The 20,834-nt window shown below is 39.5% G+C and overlaps 1 protein-coding gene and 1 non-coding gene across 2 annotated transcripts in view; both read right to left on the reverse strand.

The window, feature by feature from the left end:
* The window catches only part of PIGL (phosphatidylinositol glycan anchor biosynthesis class L), a 212,082-nt gene that overhangs the window by 39,976 nt on the left and 151,272 nt on the right, over positions 1-20,834 (reverse strand). The window contains exon 4 of the mRNA XM_089693688.1: positions 11,059-11,126. Coding sequence (XP_089549814.1) covers positions 11,059-11,126 — 68 coding nt within the window. The remainder of the gene's footprint in view (positions 1-11,058; positions 11,127-20,834) is intronic.
* On the reverse strand, positions 8,071-8,173 carry LOC149449203 (U6 spliceosomal RNA). Its single transcript, XR_016315447.1, has one exon. It is a non-coding gene; the product is annotated as a U6 spliceosomal RNA (small nuclear RNA).

The raw sequence follows: 20,834 nt of genomic DNA on the forward strand, positions 1-20,834 counted from the left end.
CCAAATGCTAACAGCAAGGGTTATAATTACACTGTCGATTACAATGTGTAAAAAGCAACAAATAAAATGTCAAACATATGCCAAATTAGTACTACATTATCTTTAGTAATAATAGCGATCATATGGTCAAACAGTCGTACAAATACACAAACAATATCTCCATGAATTAGTGTCTAGAAAACGTAAAATATATAGCTAGCACATGGAAAGCTTTTTAGTATGTGGGGTATGGAAAAGTGTTAAATGTATACTAAAGTTATTTTATTATGACTGTTGCTAAAATTGCTACTACTCTGAGTGTTCCTGTGCACCAGAAAATGTCCAGAGCTTACATTTGGAAGTGCTTATCAAAACCCCTAAGGTGTCCCAATTCTCAAACAAAAGTTCAAATAAGATCATGGATAACATGCGACTCTTGCTACCATACTCATGCTACTGTATGTCAGAGAGCCCCTATTAAACAATGGTGACCAGTACAAAGACCAACCCACCAACTGGACTTTGCTACAGATAATACTTGAGCACATTTTGTTCTGGTTCATATTATTATTATTTGAAAGGAAATGGTTGTGCTTGTTCATTATGGTTAAAAAGCATCAAAATGATTTTGTGAATTTTACAGATTGAAAAGACCAAGCAGTTCTGGTACAAGTAATAATTAGAAGAGGTAAATCACAGCCCTGGACATTCACTGAAAGCCTGGTATCCAAGGCCATAGAAAGCAGTTGCCACAGTATTTGTAATACCCATTTGCTGATGGGTTAATGAATAGCCTCTTACATAACCATCACCATGGAAACCTTCAGAATGGCATTCACAAATGTGGGGGAGTTCAGAAACAGAAGCATTTTAGATACTCAATTGAAAGCCCCATAGAATAGCGTGAAAGAAACATTAGCTGGGCTTTAAACAAGGCTATCACCTGAGATCTGGAAAAACACTTCCATTTCAAAGCATAATCCTAAACACTTGACTGTAAAGCAGGATAAGCAGTGGATCGGAGAATAAAAGGAGACCATTCTGTGCTCTGATGTCTGGAATTCATTCACCTTGCAAGGAGTCTGATCAAGTTAGGGTGTCTGGATGCCAGACCTCTAACCTGATCACCATCATTAGGATAACTTTAAAGGATAAGTTCACCTTTTGACAAAAAATAATAAATGCATGTAAAACAATGTGCATTTATTATTTTTTGTTTTGGAAACCTGTAAAGCATTGCACCAGCGATCAGTAGATTGCTGGTGCCATGCAGGTCTCCTGCAGACCTGTCAGTATATCTGCTTGCCCGTACGTGATGTACGGACAAGCAGATATACTGACAGAAAGAATCAATGAACTACCACAGCACTCACAGCTGCTAAGGCTGTCGGGACTTGTAGTATTCTCATTCACAGAGGAATTTTTTTTTTAAATTTTGACAGCAGGGACAGAAGATCCCCCACTAGCTGTCAAAGCGGGGGAGCAGCAGCCAGTCCATTATAACATGTTATATGTTACTGTATACCTGGGGTGGGGTGAGTTAGGTCAGGAGGGAGGATAGTAAGCATAAACACACTTTGTGCACCTTTAACCTCTTGCCCTCCGGAAGATTAACCCCCCTTTCTGACCAGGACATTTTTTTGCTATTCAGCACTGTGCTATTTCAACTGGTAGTTGCACAGTCATGCAATGCTGTATCCAAACGAAATTCATGTTCTTTTTTTTCGCACAAATAGAGCTGTCTTTGGTGGTATTTGATCACCACTGAGTTTTTTATTTTTTTGTGATACGAACAGAAAAAACCCCAACATTTAAAAAAAAAAAAAAAAGATATTTTCTACTTTCGTTACAAAAAATATTCAGTAAACTCAAAGTTAGATATAAATATAGGCCAAATGTATTCTGCTACATGTCTTTGGTAAAAAAAAATCCCAATACGTGTATATTAATTTGTGCAAAAGTTATAGCGTCTACAAACCATGGTATATATACTGGAATTTACACAGCTTTTACTTTCTGACTGCCTATCACATTTCTTGAGGTGCTAAAATGCCAGGGCGGTACAAATTACCCCACTTTGGAAAATAGACACCCCAAGGAATTTGCTGAGAGGCATGTTGAGTCCATGGAAGATTTAATTTTTTTTGCCACAAATGTCTTAAAAATGGCAATTTTTCTTTTACACAGTTATGACTTTAATGATATATTGATCACATATGCCATGGCTATATGTGGAATAACACCCCAAAACACATTCTGCTACAAACATGGGGATACCACTTGTGAGAGAATTTTTAGCAGCCTATCTACATATAGGCCCCTAAAATCCAATGTCCACTTTCAGGCTTTCAAAGGGCATATTTCCTCATATCATTTCCTCACTACCTATCACAGTTTCGGAGACCCTAAAATGCCAGGATAGTACAAACACCCTCCAAATGATCCCTTTTTGGAAAGTAGATAATCCAAGGAATTTGATAAGAGGCATGGGGAGTATTTTCCAGATATAATTTTTGTCACATGGTTTTGAAAATGAAAAAAAAGAGAAGAGAAAAAATAAATTTTTGTTTTCTTTATTCATTTTCCAAAAACTTGTGGCAACAATGAAATCCGCAAAATACTTACCATGTCTCTTAGCAGATATCTTGAAGTGTCTACATTCCAAAAAGGGACCATTTGAGGGGGGGGTGTTTCTACTATCCTGGCATTTCAGGGCCAACATTAGAGGCTTCTGCCACACATCACCCACTCTTTTTACCACTTGAAGAACAAGCCTTTTCTGACACTTTTTATTTACATGAAAAACCATTTTTTTAAAATAGAAAATTAATTTGAACCTCCAAACATTATATATTTTTTAAAGCAATGGCCCTAGAGAATACAATGGTGGGTGTTGCAATTTTTTATATTAAACAGTATTTGCGTGGCGATCTTTCAAACGAAATTTTTTTGGAACAAATACACTTTTGACTCTTAATGCACGAAAACACAATATATTGCCCAATTGTTTGATAACATATAAAAGATGATGTTACGCCAAATAAATACCAAACATATATATTGTGCACACTGCTTTGGATGGCAATGCATCGCACAGCCATGCAAAGCAGTGTACTTACAGTGAAGCACACAGACACAGCCCAATGTAAAACAGCACATAGTTAACCCTTTGATTGGCCCTCATGTTAACCCCTTCCTGCCCAGTGCCATTAGTACAGCGTCAGTGCGTTTTTTTAGCACTGATCACTGTACTGGTGTCACTGGGGATGTCAGTGACACCAAGTCTGTTCCCCCCCAGTGTCAGAATGCCCACCGCAGTCCCGCTATAAGTCACTGATCGCCGCCATTACTAGTAAAAAAAAAAAAAAATTCCAGTATATATACCGCCATTTTTAAATGCTATAACTTTCACGTAAACCAATTAATTTACACGTATTGGAATCTTTTTTTAGCAAAGACATGTAGCAGAATACATTTTGCCCTAAATTTATGATGAAATTTGATTTTTTTCATTTTTTTTTACTGGACATGTTTAATAACAAAAAGTCAAAAATATTGGTTTTTTTTCAAAATTGTTTTTTTTTTAGCGCAAAAAATAAAAAACCGCACAGGCGATCAAATAGCACCAAAAGAAATTACTGTGCAATTGTCAGTTAAAGTAACACAGAACCGGAATGCAAAACGTGCCTTCCCGCTGCTTGTAAAAACAATCTAGCAGCTAATTAGCTGTTAGGATTGCTTTTACATGAAAGCCAACCACCAACTGAAAAAATAGACACCAGGATGATGCCTGTAGCTGCAGGCATCATCCCGGTATAACTGCTCAAAGTCCACCAATGTACCAGTATGTTGCTGGTCCTTGTTGGGCATATATGTAACAGCAGAGAACATGGGCATATGATGAAATGGGTCAGTGGACCAATATGACTGCAAGTCATTCTTTTTGGTAATGCCCATGTTAGGCCCAAAAAAGTTTTAAATTCAGAAACCCGTGATAGGTTTCCATGTGAATTGTCTGGCAAGAGCTGAATTTGGGTGGGGGTCGATGTATTGTTGTGTGTATAAATAAAAAGGATAATCTCCTGCGCCAAAATGTAGATGTAAATGATAAGATGATTAAAGCAGCCTGTATTAGTAGTGCCACAGCCACAGCACCAAAATCAACAACTCAATATAAAACCAATTAATACGGCGCTAAATAAGCAAAATAAGATAAGATAAACCATATAAAATAGTGGCTGACATATATAAGGAGTGGCTGACATATATATAAAGAGTGCAGTGGACAGCTATGAGGATAACATGCATGAAGGTGAGCAAAAACGTGAATAATATCCTTAATGGGTAAACATAAGGTGAATAGTGTCCTTAATGGGTCACACAGACTTCATGCAGGTGTGAGCCACAATGTGCCAATCCTCTAAGGCTGGGGTGCCCCCTCACCTTCCTGCTCAGGCCCCCAGGGACCAAAGAGCTTATATTGCTGATTGTAATGATCCTGCTGGTCTGTGGATCCTGCTGGTAATAGTGGTGTCACTCACTCCTCCTGGTAGGTCTTAGTATGGAATAGTAACCTCAGCACTGCCCGTGATGTCTCTCCGATAAAGGCTCTCCAGTACGGTCACCAGTGAGGCAAGAGAGACTTACATAGTATAAAACCTTTTATTAAAGTTAAAAACAACCAAGAGCCTACTTACACAGATCTGATAATAAGCAGGCCTTTACACCTCTCCACGGGTGTACTGTGTTCAGGACTTGGAGCACCAAGATGGCGTCCACGCCGGATGTGACGTCAAGCCGTCGATCGTGGGAAGCTCCTCCCTCTGGCGTATCTACGCGTTACGTCACTCAAACACGTGACTTCATCAGGATATACGCCTACTAGCGGTGGAGCTTAATTTATTAGTCGATTACCCAATCAGCATTGCTGATGGGCGGTGCCGACCGCCATTGGAGTGAAGTACAATGAGGGGCGGACAGTCTTCCAGGTATCTTGGTTAAAATAAAGATAAAATCTCAAACCGAACGATCGTATCGAGGGTTGATATATAGGATGAATATATATATAGGTGGATTACGGTCACTCTGGTGCAAGCTCCGATAACGAAGTAAGGCAACCTAAGGCGGCACTCTAACCTCAATTCCCACCATAGAAACAATAATATAAAAAATGTAAAGTAATATTGGAATAAACCAAATTAAAAGGAGATAAATCATTAGGGGGATCTATAATATCTATATAGTAACTTACAAGCGAAACAGCAGAAGTACATTATTGACTGTCTAGATTTTTGCCTCACCCACAACTATTTCTGGCATGGACACCAATTTTATAAACAAATAAGAGGGGTTGCCATGGGTGCCCGCTTTGCCCCGAGCGTGGCTAACCTGTTTATGGCCCACTGGGAACAATATTCCATCTACTCCCAAACACCTAAGGAGTTGGCGTTATACAAACGCTATATAGATGATGTGATAATCTTTTGGAGGGGTGATGAGACCTCCTTGCAGTTATTTTTACAAACGCTTAACTCTAATGACCGAAATATTTCACTTTCATGGGAAACCAGTGAAGAATCCATTCATTTCTTGGACCTAAACATTGCAATCAAAAGAAACAGATTAACCACCACTACTTATTTCAAAAATGTTGACCGGAATGGCTACATTGCACTGGACAGCTGCCACTATCCTAAGTGGCTTTTGAATATTCCCAAGGGTCAGTTCATTCGTCTAAGGAGAAACTGTACCGAAATAGAGGATTATAACAACCAGGTCCAAAAACTAGGGGATAGATTCGAACAAAAAGGTTATAGTAAACATCTCATTTCTAAAAAAATCGACGAAGTGGGGAAAATGGACAGAACCCAATTGTTGACAGATAAGATTAAGGAGGCACATCTAGATGACCGCGTATCTATCATTTTAGATTACAACATGCACTATAAAAAAATCGAGAAAATATTTAAGAAGTACTGGCCTATCCTCCAATCGGATCCCCTTTTAGAGAAAGCCCTACCTGCTAAACCATTGTTTATATATAGGAAGGCCCCCAGCATTAGAACTAGTATAGTCAAAAATGTGATTGACCCCCCTCAGATTAACCGCAGCAATACACTTTTTGATCTAAAGGGTTTCTACCCGTGTAAGACCTGCTATGCCTGCAAGGCCACAAAGGGAAGTAATAGGAAAATGAGAGAATTCCAAGCAACCACTACAGGAATGACATATACCATCAAGGAGTTTATTACATGCCACACAGAGGGGGTAGTATATTGTCTCCAGTGCGAGTGTGGGCTGCAATACGTGGGACGAACTAAGAGGCCCATGTGGAAGAGGATTAGGGAACATATCCAAAATATAAAAAAGGGCCACACTAAACACAGTGTTCCCAGGCATTTTACCACCCACCATCATAATGATCCGTCCAAACTTAAATTCTGGGCAATAGAAAAATATAAAAGACACTGGAGGGGGAGCAATAAAGTGAGATCTATTAGTCAAATGGAATCCAAATGGATTTTCCTTTTGAGGTCACAAGCCCCGAGGGGCCTCAACGTTGAATTCGACCTGAATTGCTTCATCAGCAACTATTAAATCAGACCCCTAACATCTTCTATGTTCTGCATTATGTTTGCATTAGGCTCTGTATTGTTAATTATAATGTCATGTTATGGGCATTGACCAACCCTATGGTGTACTGTTTATATGGGCGATTTGGTCTTTATATTTATATTTATGATACATACCTAGTCGCCCTTGGTGAATAGGTATTACTAGGGGCTATCTTTGATATATTATAGATCCCCCTAATGATTTATCTCCTTTTAATTTGGTTTATTCCAATATTACTTTACATTTTTTATATTATTGTTTCTATGGTGGGAATTGAGGTTAGAGTGCCGCCTTAGGTTGCCTTACTTCGTTATCGGAGCTTGCACCAGAGTGACCGTAATCCACCTATATATATATTCATCCTATATATCAACCCTCGATACGATCGTTCGGTTTGAGATTTTATCTTTATTTTAACCAAGATACCTGGAAGACTGTCCGCCCCTCATTGTACTTCACTCCAATGGCGGTCGGCACCGCCCATCAGCAATGCTGATTGGGTAATCGACCAATAAATTAAGCTCCACCGCTAGTAGGCGTATATCCTGATGAAGTCACGTGTTTGAGTGACGTAACGCGTAGATACGCCAGAGGGAGGAGCTTCCCACGATCGACGGCTTGACGTCACATCCGGCGTGGACGCCATCTTGGTGCTCCAAGTCCTGAACACAGTACACCCGTGGAGAGGTGTAAAGGCCTGCTTATTATCAGATCTGTGTAAGTAGGCTCTTGGTTGTTTTTAACTTTAATAAAAGGTTTTATACTATGTAAGTCTCTCTTGCCTCACTGGTGACCGTACTGGAGAGCCTTTATCGGAGAGACATCACGGGCAGTGCTGAGGTTACTATTCCATACTAAGACCTACCAGGAGGAGTGAGTGACACCACTATTACCAGCAGGATCCACAGACCAGCAGGATCATTACAATCAGCAATATAAGCTCTTTGGTCCCTGGGGGCCTGAGCAGGAAGGTGAGGGGGCACCCCAGCCTTAGAGGATTGGCACATTGTGGCTCACACCTGCATGAAGTCTGTGTGACCCATTAAGGACACTATTCACCTTATGTTTACCCATTAAGGATATTATTCACGTTTTTGCTCACCTTCATGCATGTTATCCTCATAGCTGTCCACTGCACTCTTTATATATATGTCAGCCACTCCTTATATATGTCAGCCACTATTTTATATGGTTTATCTTATCTTATTTTGCTTATTTAGCGCCGTATTAATTGGTTTTATATTTTGTTGTGTGTATAAATTGCTTTGGCCCACAATCAATTGATACAAATCTTCCATGAAAAACAGCAGACGGGCTAAACGCTAGTGCTGGCAGCAAACTTGGCCGATCCTGCTAACACTGCATTTTTGGGGGTGATCAGCGACCTATACCTTGAGTGTAATAGTGTGCGGGCAATCTTACGCTAGCTGACCCTGGCTTTTTTTTTTCTTTTTTTTAAATATGGAACACTTTTTTTTAAATATGGAACACTTCACAAATTTGCGTGTCATCCTTGCGCAGGGGCCATGCTAATCTTCTCTGTATCGCAAAGCGATCACATGATCACAGGGTCCCATTCACCAAGATTTTCAATTGTGGGTGGGGAGCACTGTGCGCCCGCTTGGGGGTTCAGCACCCTGCTGTGTAAGTGCTGCCAGAGAGGTGTACCCGTATGTCACTTTTCCTGTAGCTCCTACCTGTCTAAACATTGCGGGCGGGTGGGCGGTAAAGCCATAAAAAACTGGGCAATTTAATGTGAGTACACAATGAACTTGTGATGCTCATGGGTACATGTTAAAGGTTACCTTCACTAATAACTACTTGGCAATACATAGTGTGGGAACTCGCTTCAAGTGGTAGAGCTCTTCTTCAACACACAGCAACTCGCATCTGTTTAAGGGCCTTTTTGCCCAATTTTATTTACAAGAAAGTTCAAATAAACAAGAATTCTTCCCACGCAGGGGTATCCATCATCAAGCAAATCAATAGTATTCAGCCTCCTGGCTTGCAAGCAGTTTTAAGTCTGCCTCCTGCAGACTCTTCTCAAAAGGTTCTTTTGGCACCCAGCGAACCTTTAGCACACAGCTATTCTGTAGCAGCCCCTTGTTGCTTTTGGCTTCCACCTCTCCTAGGTGTAGCCCACCTGACTCCACGGCAGAGACCTCCTGTCTGCCGGGGTGGAGCCCGCCTGACTCCTATCTGCCGGGGTGGAGCCCGCCTGACTCCTATCTGCCGGGGTGGAGCCCAGAACTATGGTTAGGCCTCTACAAAAAGGTCTGCACACACCTGTGCAATCAGTGTGCTGGGGGTTCTCAAAACATGGACCCCGGATTGGAGATTTCATCCCTCCCAGATCTCTTTGAAATCTCCAGGCTCCAGATCCCAAAACAAACTTACTGAATAAATGAGGAAACCGAAAAGTCAGTTTCCTCTGCAATACATTAACTCTCTGGAGCCCCTCAACCTGCCTGGTTGAGAATCCCGGGTTTTCGACTTGAGTTTGACCGTGGCAGGACACCGCACTGCCACAATAGATACAGTATAAAGATAAAGTCTCCTTCAAGTGAGACATTAGGCAAACAAATAAATATACAGATGAAACACACAGATATATACTGTTTTGCCTGTCAAGTAATTTGTCATTTTGTACAGCCAATCTTATGATTTAGACAAATCTTACGCAATGCAAAGCCATACAGATGACATGCAAGGTTCCAGATTGAGCCAATGTTCTTCTTTTTACAGCAATGCAACTCTGTATGTCACCTCTCCACCACCTGCCTCCTTATTGGACAAAGAATCTGAACGTTCACCTGTGCCCAATGAGCCTGCAGATGACTCAGTGAGCCAAGAAATAGCTCACTTTACCTTATATATTTGACCCTACCCCCTTGTTCCTCAAAACTTCCTATAGATCAGTTACCCATCCAATCAAAGGATAAATAGGTAGGGTTGGGAGGTGTAGGAGTCATGTTCAACTTTTCATGTAAATGTAATATTTGCATACATGTTCAGCTGCCTATACCTATTTCCGGACACATGGTTTTCACTGAAAATGATCTCTGCTCATGCATCATTTGATGATATCCTCCTGACACATTTATATTAAAGCAGTAATAAACCTAAAAACATATAGCTATTATATTGCACCTCTCCAGTTTTAAGATGTGATGGCTGCATTTGTTTTCTTTTTTAGGCTTATTTTCATCTGCTGACCATTCCAGAAAGTGTGTTATGTTTTAATTTTAGGATTGGTAAACTAGGATATGTTACATTTTAGTTTTTGGGTTTTGTATTGCTTTAAGGGTATCTAGACACAAACAATGAATGAATGTTACATAAAAATTCTTACCTTAACCCTAATTTCCACAAAGCCTTTCTACATTTTCCAAAATCACTTCTGTGTAAGGTTCGGCTAACAAAAGCAGCTATTTCCCCTCAGTTCCTGATGTCACAGGCTTTGCTGAGGCTACTGGCTCCCACTACTGTCAATCAAAGCCAGAAACAAGGGTGTGTGTGTGTGTGTTCAGGGGGAGGAGGAGCAAGCCCCTCTGTCTTTGTTAATAGATGTAAGCAGCAGGACTTGGGAGTGAAAATTGCATGAGTGTCCCCACAAGAAGAGGAGCCAGAAGCACAATTTAGGTTGCTCTCACAATTTAAATTGTATCAGAAACTGCTTTAGTAACACGTGATATGGGGCAGCTATCATGATGTGCATATTCAAAAAAAGAGAAGAGAAGTAAGCAAAGCATTGCAACATCCACAACCCCATGTACCATTTGTCTACAGTATGTACTGTATTATGTTTTCCACATATATTCGTACCTTTCCAGCTATCATTTTACAATGCTTGTCAGAACCTGATTGGGTCTTCTCCATCATCTGTCTTCCACATATGAATCCATTTTAAAAAGGAACTACACTTTATCTGAGCACCACAAACCAAAACCGCTATATAATTCATTTTTAATATTCCAAGCAAACCCACCCATCCATCTCCATGCATTATTTTGCTGAGAAATCACTTTGATAAACACGCCCTAGCAATTGTGGCTGTGACCATCTTCAGTAAGAGTAGATGATTCATGTAGCTTCTGGAATTCATCTGCCCTTAGCTCAAACATACAAGAAGGAGGGTATGCTTAGCAAAGAAAACCCTCCTGAAGACTCCTGAGATGTATGACATAATTTTCTTACGCCTGGAAACCAGGAAGTAACCAATAACTGAAGAAATGTAAAAAAAAAAAGTTTAACACAAGTATAAATGATAAACATTCCTATCTAGTAACTAATGCTAGCAACATAAGGATTAAAAAAGTCAATGTTAATTGAGAGTGACGTTCCACTTTAACATCTCAACTCTGGTTAAATGACAAAGCACCTTCAGACATCTACTTGTCCAGTTCAATGTGATTAAATACTAGCTAGTTGTGAGCTGTGGCTGGAAAATATAAAATACCTTACCTTATGGCGTAGTACAAGGAAATATGGTTGGAATGTCCACTAATGCCTTTTTCATCAAATGTAATTACCTGAAATATAGATCACATAGGTCAAGTTTCCTGAAAAAATAAGAAATATTAGTAGTCTTGAAAGTTGATTATGAGTTCAATGTGAGCACACCTGCATAGACAAAAAATAATTCCAGTGACATCCCACAAATTATTTTAGAAGCTACTTATGACACTCATGTCACTTATTTTCCAGGATCTGCTATGCTCTGTGTTCTAGAACTTATACCATAGACAAATGCAGAAATTAGGGACTCTCTAAATTTAGTTTATTCAAAATAGTAAGAGGTTGTGATGACTTTTGAACTATTTATTACGAAAAATGATATTACCCAAAAGAACATCCTAAAGCTGACTGTCATGGGTTAAATGGTTGATTTCAGGTGACCTTCCAGGAAGCTACCATGAACAATGAGTGGAAGAGACTTGTTTAAGATACAATAAGGTTAAAACACTACTATTTGAATTTCTGCAGATGATCAAACACAGTACCAAAGTTTGACAATTGTGGGACTCTGAACTATCACAATCAGCTATTAAAGATTAAACTCCAGTCTAGTCTGTTTACCCTAATTACCCAACAATGGATGATGTTTCCTATGTCACGTCTCCTTGAACTGTGCCCTCAAGCTCATAAGAAGGGACTTGGTTAATTTAAGATACAAAGAAAAGTGTGGCATATATCAACTGAAATATTATCAAAGATATATACCCACACACCAAGATCTATTCAACAAAGTTGGGTACTGCATACCACTCAACTGAAAATCATGAAGTTATAAGATATAAGATGGTTTGTGAGTTGGGTCATTTATATATATCCAAAGGAAATCAGCCATCCCAATACAGTTCATATATCAGAAAATGAGAAACCAAATATATTCACATATTTCTATGGTCCTTATTTGAGAGTTTGTGGGGAAATCATTTATACTTGAATAGGACCCATATATCCATAAAGACATACTGTTTATATCAAAGGGTGAATCATCATTAAGATCACCAGTTCATTTGTGATACCTGACTGTCCCCGGTGGACAGGTAAAGAACTTCTATAGGTACGCAAACTTCTCAACCGTCCAATCAACAAGCCCGTTGGGAGGTCCTTCGGAACAAAGGACTTGTATGGTATAAAATGACAAACACCTCAAATTGAAGGGAACTTCTAAAAAAAAACTTCTAAATCATCACTTCACTGAAATCTTCACTTCACTAAAATACTTCTAAAAATCACTTCTGAGCTACTTCTGAAACTACTTCTTAACTACTCTACTACTACTATATACTACACTATATTTACTTGCTAGCTGCGGCCATTTTGCTGAGAACTTCCAGCTGTCGTTTTTTTTTGAAGGCCATTTGAAAGAAAAGATTTTCGCCAGAGACGCTGATGCTCATTTAAATTCTGGTGCCTGACTGCCCAGAAACATTTTTTTCCCAATTTCATCCCACTGGGAGGCCTCAAAATTCTGGGAGTGGTGAGACTGTGCCAAAAATACTGTAATTTTCTTTGATATTTGAAACTTATTAAGATTTATAACAGTTTATTGTGTGGTTAGGAATATACTAAGGTTATTTGGATAATTATTACTGTAACTGTTTGAGTATTCGTACTGAGATCATATACTGCATACTAACTGATTTGTAGTGTTTTTGTGGTGCTAATTATCAGAGATACTTTCTTATTTCCCTACGGCCGCGGGAAATTGGAAATAATATCTGAAGCACTAAGTTGAAACTAACCCATCTAAAATTTGTTTTAAGTCATTGGATAACCATATATTGTGTGTTATCGTAGAGATTATCGTACTATATCTTTGATTCTGTGTACGAATATATTAATCACCAGTATTTTGCGTTTGTATTAATATATATAAAATTATTTGTACATAAAAAAAATTATTTATCAAAAAGGCAAATGTTGTGTACAGTTGCAAGAAAAAGTATGTGAACCCCTTGGTTTTACGTGGAGTTTTGCACGAATTGGGCATAAAATGTGCTCTGAACGTCATCAAAGTCACAACAATAGAAGAACACAGTCTGCTGAACATAATACTACACAAACATTAGATGTTGCCATGGTTTAATTGCACATAACATGTAAACATTCACAGTGCAGGAATGAAAAAGTATGTGAACCTTTGGACTTAATAACTGGTTGACCCTTCTTTGGCAGCAATACCCTCAACCAAACGTTTCATGTAGTTGCAGATCAGACCTGCACAACGATCTGGAGTAATTTTGGACCACTCCTCTTCACAAAACTGTTTCAGTGTAGCAATATTCTTGGGATGTCTGGTGTGAATAGCTCTCTTAAGGTCATGCCACAGCATTTCAATTGGGTTGAGGTCAGGACTCTGACTGGGCCACTCCAGAAGGCGTATTCTGTGCTGTTGCAGCGTTTGTTTTGTTTAATTACTTGTATGCTTTGGGTCATTGACCTGTTGCATCACCCATCCTCTGCGGAGCTTCAGTTGGCGGACAGATGGTCGTACGTTTTCCTGCAAAATGTCTTGATAAACTCTGGAATTCATTTTCCCATCAATGACAACAATCCGTCCAGGACCTGAGGCAGCAAAGCAGCCCCAAACCATGATGTTCCCTCCGCCATGTTTTACAGTGGGGATAAGGTTTTGATGTTGGTGTGCTCTGCCTTTTTTTCTCCACACATAGTGTTGTGTGTTCTTCCCAAACAACTCAATCTTGGTTTCATCTGTCCACAGTATATTTTGCCAGTAGTGCTGTGGAACATCCAGGTGCTCTTTTGCAAACTTCAAATGTGCTGCAATATTCTTTTTGGACAGCAATGGCTTCCTCCGTGGTGTCCTCCCATGTACTCCATTCTTGTTTAATGTTTTCCTTATTGTAGATGTGTCAACAAAAATGTTAGCATGTGCCAGAGATTTCTGTAGGTCTTTAGCTGACACTCTGGGATTCTTCTTTACCTCATGCAGCATTCTGCGCTGTGCTCTTGCAGTCATTTTTACAGGACGACCACGCCTACGGAGAGTAGCAACAGTGCTAAACTTTCTCCATTTGTAGACAGTCTGTCTTACCGTGGACACATGAACATCAAGGCTTTTGGAGATACTTTTGTAACCCTTTCCAGCTTCATGCAACTCAACAATTCTTGATCGTAGGTCTTCTGAGAGCTCTTTTCTGCGAGGCATGGTTCACATCAGACAGTGCTTCTTGAAACCAGTAAACCCAAAACAGGTGTGTGTTTTTTAAAGGGCAGGACAGCTGTCAGCAACACATCCAATATCATCACACTGATTGGAATCAAGGTTGGCTCACTCCTGGCTCCAATTAGCTCTGGGAGAAGTCATTAAGCTAGGGCCTCACATACTTTTTCCTCCCTGCACTGTGAATGTTTACATGTTATGTGCAATTAAACCATGGCAACATCTAATGTTTGTGTAGTATTATGTTCAGTAGACTGTGTTCTTCTATTGTTGTGACTTTGATGACGTTCAGAGCACATTTTATGCCCAATTCATGCAAAACTCCACGTAATCCCAAGGGGTTCACATACTTTTTCTTGCAACTGTATATGGTAACGAAATCATATTGGTGAAAAGAAGTCAAAGAATATTATTAAGTGGTGATCAAATTATTAAGGTGTCCAAATGATTGGTTTATTAAATATTTGCCGTATTTTAACGGCTGGAGGGACTGCAATATTTTGTTTGAGGGAGAGGACACCGCCCTAAGTATTTAGAATAAATTTTATCATAAACCACCGCAAGGTTATTTAGATGAAGAAAGTTAATATTACCAAAATCAAGGAAAACAAGAATTATTTGTCAAATTCTTGAAAGAGAATTTCTGTATTGCCTCCAGCAACCAATCAGTTTTTCTCTTTCACATATGAAATTCAAGGTAAAACAAAACCTTGAAGTGATACTAAAAAGGTAAAATTATTTTTGTCTTAAAATAAAAAAAAAGCAGTTAAACTTACCTGTTCTGTGCAGATCGGTCCCTTACCTCCTCTTTAGCGCTCACCAGTTGGCATTGCTGGAGCTGGGCTGTGTGCATTCATAGACACGCCCTACGCCAGTAAGCCATGCCCCTGCCCCCCACCCCCTACTTCCCAAGAGATTGACTGACAGCAGCAGAAGCCTATGGCTCCCGCTGCCCTCAGTGTTTCCTATGAGAACATGAAGAGAGAAGAGCAGTGCTGCAGCTGGGACAGTGAAGAGAATGCATTAAGATAAAAACTATCTTGACTTTGGAACCACTTTAATGCTTGTTTTGAAAACATTTACCCTGTAATACATAAAATAGTTTCATGGCATTATTAATTTGCGGGTAATTAGGAATCCTTTGCCAATTACTTTCTGGTTCTTCTTGGGTGACCTGCACTGGATCGGTGTAATTGTCTTCTTTATTTTTTTATGGTTCCTATTTTAGGACTGGGTCTATTGATAGTACACTCTGTTTATAGTCCTTTATTTGCCTCAGTGGATTATTGCTGTTGAAGTGGATGTACCATATTGATAATATGCAATTGTCAGCGTCCACTATGTTGTTGACTGCAGACGAAGCCACATACAGTTAGTTCCATATATATTTGGACACAGGTACAATTTTCATACTTTTGGTATTTTTAATTCAAGGGGATGAACATAAATATCAAGTACAAATTTTAGGAACTGCAACCATTTTTATACACAGTTCCTCCATTTTCAGGGGCTCAAATGTAATTGGACAAATGAATATAATTATAAAATGTTCATTTTTAATATTTTGTTGAGAATCCTTTACTGGCAATGACTGCCTGAAGGCTGCAACCCATGGACATTACCAAAGACCGAGTTTCCTCCTTTATGATGCTTTGCCAGGTTCTAATTGCAGCTGTCTTCAGTTGTTCTTTGTTTGTGGGTCTTTCTGCCTTTAGTTTTGCCTTCAGCAAGTGAAATGCATGCTCAATTGGGTTGAGATCAGGTGATTGACTAGGCCATTGCAGAATATTCCATTTCTTTTCCTTCAAAAGCTCCCAGATTGCTTTTGCAGTGTGTTTTGGATCATTGTCCATCTGTACTGTGAAGCACCGTCCAATCAACTTTGCTGAATTTGGCTGAATCTGGGCTGACAGTATATCTCTAAACACTGCAGAATTAATCACATCATCAATAAACACCAATGACCCAGTGTGACTGGAAGCCAAGCATGCCCATGCCATCTCACTGCCTCCACCATGTTTTACAGATGATGTTGTGTGCTTTGGATCATGAGCTGTTCTAAACCTTCTCTACACTTTTTTCTTCCTGTCATTCTGGCACACATTAATTTAGTTTCATCCGTCCAAAGAATGCTTTTCCAGAACTGGTCTGGCTTTTTTAGATGTTTTTTGGCAAAGTCCAATCTGACTTTTCTATTCTTCAAGCTTATGAATGGCTTGCACCTTGTGGTAAACCCTCTGTATTTTCTCTCATGAAGTCTTCTCTTGATTGTAGACTTTGACAATGATATGCCCACCTCCCGGAGAGTGTCCTTCACTTGTCTGGATGTTGTGAATGGGTTTTTCTTTACCATAGAGAGGATCCTGCGATCAACCACCACTGTTGTCTTCCATGGACATCCATGCGTTTTAATGTTCTTCTTTTCTCAGAATGTACCAACTGTTGCTTTGGCCACTCCTAATGTTGCTGCTATCTCTCTGATGGATTTGTTTCATTTTTGAAGACTTACAATGGCCTGTTTCACTTGCATGGACAGCTCATTTCAACGCATGATGTAGGTTCACAGCAATAGATTCCAAATGCAAATACCACACTTAGAATCAACTCCAGACCTTTTACCTGCTTAATTGATGAAGAAATAACGAAGAAGTAGCCCACACCTGGCCATGAAACCACTTTTGATTCAATTGTCAAATCACTTTTGGTCCCTTGATAAAGGGGAATGGCTACTCTTAAGAGCTGTAATTCCTAAACCCTTCCTCCAATTTGGATTTAATGTCCATGGGTTACAGACTTCAGGCAGTCATTGCCAGTAAAGGATTCTCAACAAAATATTACAAATGAACATTTTATTTGATTATATTAAATTGTCCAATTACTTTTGGGGGGGGGGGCTACTCTTAAGAGCTGTATTTCCTAAACCCTTCCTCCAATTTGGATATACATACCCTCAAATTAAATCTTAGAGTGTGCACTTTCAGCCCATATCTATTATATAACTATAGCTTGAATATGTTTTGGTAAATACTTGAAAAAAACTATTGTGTCCAAATATATATGGACCTAACTATATGTGTTTCCATATCACTACTCTTTTTTTTTTTCATTTCTTTCCCATATGTTTCTGTATGTTTTATTGTTTTGCTAGTTTTGGGAGTGGGGGGAGGCAAGTTGGTTTTGACTAAAATTCTTGGAAAATGCTCAATAAAAAATTACATGATTTAAATAAAAATATCATAGGAGTATCACTAACTTGAAAGTAGAACTATGGCCTCCTATTAAACAACATGTGCTGTCTCACTTAATTACATGGGTACCTGAACTTACAATTTTCTATTAGTCCCCTAAATTCCCACAATCACCTGTTCAGCCTGTCAGTAAAGTCCACCTAATGCTGCTTCCTGTGATGAGATGGCAACAATGCTGCACTGTTTCTGAGTTTAGAGAAGTGTTGCCACTCTTGTGCAGGCTTGCACTACAGTGGGATGAAAAGAAGATTCCAGGGGTGTGGCTATCACCATTGTCCTTCTGATTCACAAGTCTATGGCTTATCAATCAGCACCTGGCCACACAAAGTCCTGTCCAACATTTTCTGCACTTAGAGAACTGATTGTACTGCTGAAACAACACACTGCTAGCTGTAGTGCCTGGGAGTAAAGTGTATGAGACAAAAATGAAATAAAATTTGGCTCAGTCAAGGAAGGTAAAAAACGTTTCTTTAAATAGACTCACTACTGGGCGCTGATGTCCTTAGTTGTGAATAAAGTAGCCAAAAGACATTTGGGTCAATATCACAATCTGCTCTGTCCAACCATCAGGAGCAATGTATTAATGAACAGAAAGAACTGAAGAAGAGCGCTATGGATAAAGGCCACAAGGTGGTGCTAGACCAATTAGAGTGTCTAAGTGCAATCACAATATTGCCAAGAGGACAAATGTAATCCAAAAAGAATAAAAGTGTATTGAATCATGGTAATAAAAAAATTGTAAAGTAACAGCAGTCAATTCTTGAATCAGCTTAAATCATAGAGGATTATTTAATGTGACATCTGAACCGTGCTGGTGGCAGAGGTAAATAATGACATACTGGTTCGCTGTACTATTAGTGAGGAGGCCAAGGTGGAAACATGGAGATGGTGAATCAGTGATGCCACTACGTATGCTGCAATGTAGCAATCTGCTCCAATTGGCAGATAATGTGGATATTAGGGTAGAGTTTGTAAGCAGCCAGCCTCCAAACCATGTAGCGGTGTTGGTGAAGACTGCACATCGGAAATGACATCCAGGCGAGCACTAGAAGTGACCTCAGACAGACCGCAAATGAGCTGGAACTGGGGCCATGGATCCTCAGTGGAGCAAGGCTTGGTTAACAGAGTCAGCTGGGGACATAGCAGTTGTTATATGACAACGCGTTTCGCACGATGGTGCTTTATCAAAACGTTTCTTTGCTTACGTTATGAGGTTTTTGCATTACATAGTAATTCAGGAGCATTAGTTCTTACTATGTACTTTAACCTTCTAAAGCTGACTGATCTCAAACTTAAAGCCAAACTTTTTTTTTTTTCAGTGTTTGATAAACTAACAAATTTGAGTTGTCACTGAAACAGGAAAATATTGTTATTTTGGAGGGATTGTTACTTATTTCTGGCTGTAATTTTCCCCAGTGGGACAAAGATGGCAAAATACCCGACAGCGGTTTTACCTTTTTCCTACTCCATTTAAAATAAAAAATAGTATTTGTGATTCATCATAAATAATGTTAACAGATGGGGCTCAAGAGAGCCTACAGAGCTGCTTCAAGAACCTTACAACCAAAGCCAGCATCTGAAGAAGCCTAAACATCCACCTGGTAAAATGCAGCAAAAAAGTGAAATCCAGCAGCATTGCAATCCAGAAGCTTTATGCTGAAAAACCCAGGAAGCACTAACTGATCTAGCGGACTGTGCTTTGACAGAGTACATTGGAACTTAAAGTAGAAATACACATAAAACTTTTTTTTTTCATTTTGGTTAGACCCGTCAGATTTTTTTTTTTCACCATCTGTATGCCATTGCAGAAATTTCCCTTCACTTCCTGTCCCATAGCCAAACAGAAAGTGAGAGGAAATCCCTGCAAAATAAGGGATTTCCTCAGCAATGCACAGGTCACCAGAACTAGCATCCCCATTGGAAGATTTCCCCTCTATTACTTTTCTGGGGACGACCCGAAATTTGTGATTTTTCTTTTACTTTCACTTTCAGTGATAATGGTAAACAGAATAAATAGAGAGGGTGAATCTCAGACAGCAATAAAAAGTGACAGGCATTCTAAGTCCTTTCCACTCTAACCAAATTAAAAAAAAGTTTGCCTTTAGATATACTCTAATTCTATTGAATGAAGAGGTGCCAAATACACATGAGAAGCAGGCTGTCCCCAGTGGGGACTTTCAGGAAAGACAAACAAAGAATTAGACTGTCTAAAAGATGCTGTGGCTGAGAGATTTAAACAGTGGGTACCACATTCAGACAATGGAGGGAAAACTTTGGATGTAATTTATCAACATATAGAGAGAGAAGAACAATGTCCCGGATAAGGTGAAAGGTAGACACTTCCATGGGAAGAAAATAGACCTAGGGAATCAAGACAACCTTATCTCTGTGTAGCACAGGCAAGGGTTGTTCGGTATGGGTTAGGGCAGCCAACCAAGAAACCCACTTCGCAGAGGTGATAGAAACGTTGAAAAATCAACCTTGTTAGTAAGAGTAGGAATAACCCTGAAACAGCAGTTAAGATTCCAAGGTGTCAGTGGGAATAATGTGAGACACCCTGTAGAAAAGCTATCACTAAGAAGGGAGAGGAAAATAATCTCTGAAAAAGAGCAGCTAGGGCTGAGATTTGTCCCTTAATAGTACTTTAGGTCAAGTGTTGATTCAGACCAGACTAGACAGGAGTCATCCCATGCAGTACTTTCCGGGATGGATTTACCTTGCCCACACCATGTTCTCATGCTATGGGTAACTCTGCGAGAAACTGATTTACTAGCTTTAATAAATGAAGGCATAGTCAAATCAGACAGGCTTCATGGGAATTTCCTAGTGGTCGTGACAATTTTATCATAATTTTAACTGCATAGAGGGATTTCTTTAGGCTGAGGGTGCCATGCAAATAGGGAGTAATATTATGTATTGTATGTTTCAATAAACTTTGGATATTTTTGCATTAATCCCTAATTGACATTTCTTGCTATTTTTTACTAATAATTTAATCAGACAGGCCCTTACCCTTCAGGACATTGCTTTAACAGCCAGATCGTCAAAGCCAGCAAAAAGCAAGATGAAATATTGGTCAGTGGGACAAAACAATTGGGCAATGTGGGAAGGCCCACCGAGAGCTTGCCAGGAGCTTGCCAATGTCTGAGTATTATGTCCACCTGAGACCGTTCCATGCAATAAAATTCATCACAATGCTCTACATATCAATCCGGAAGACCAGACATGATAAGAGTTTCTGAGACGGAAAGGCATAAAACAGAATAAACTGCTTCCACTGAGTCACCAGAGCATCT

The sequence above is a fragment of the Staurois parvus genome, unplaced genomic scaffold (genome assembly GCF_062004578.1).
Source record: "Staurois parvus isolate SC_StPar_1 unplaced genomic scaffold, SC_StPar_1.0 ptg000635l, whole genome shotgun sequence".
NCBI lineage: Eukaryota > Metazoa > Chordata > Amphibia > Anura > Ranidae > Staurois > Staurois parvus.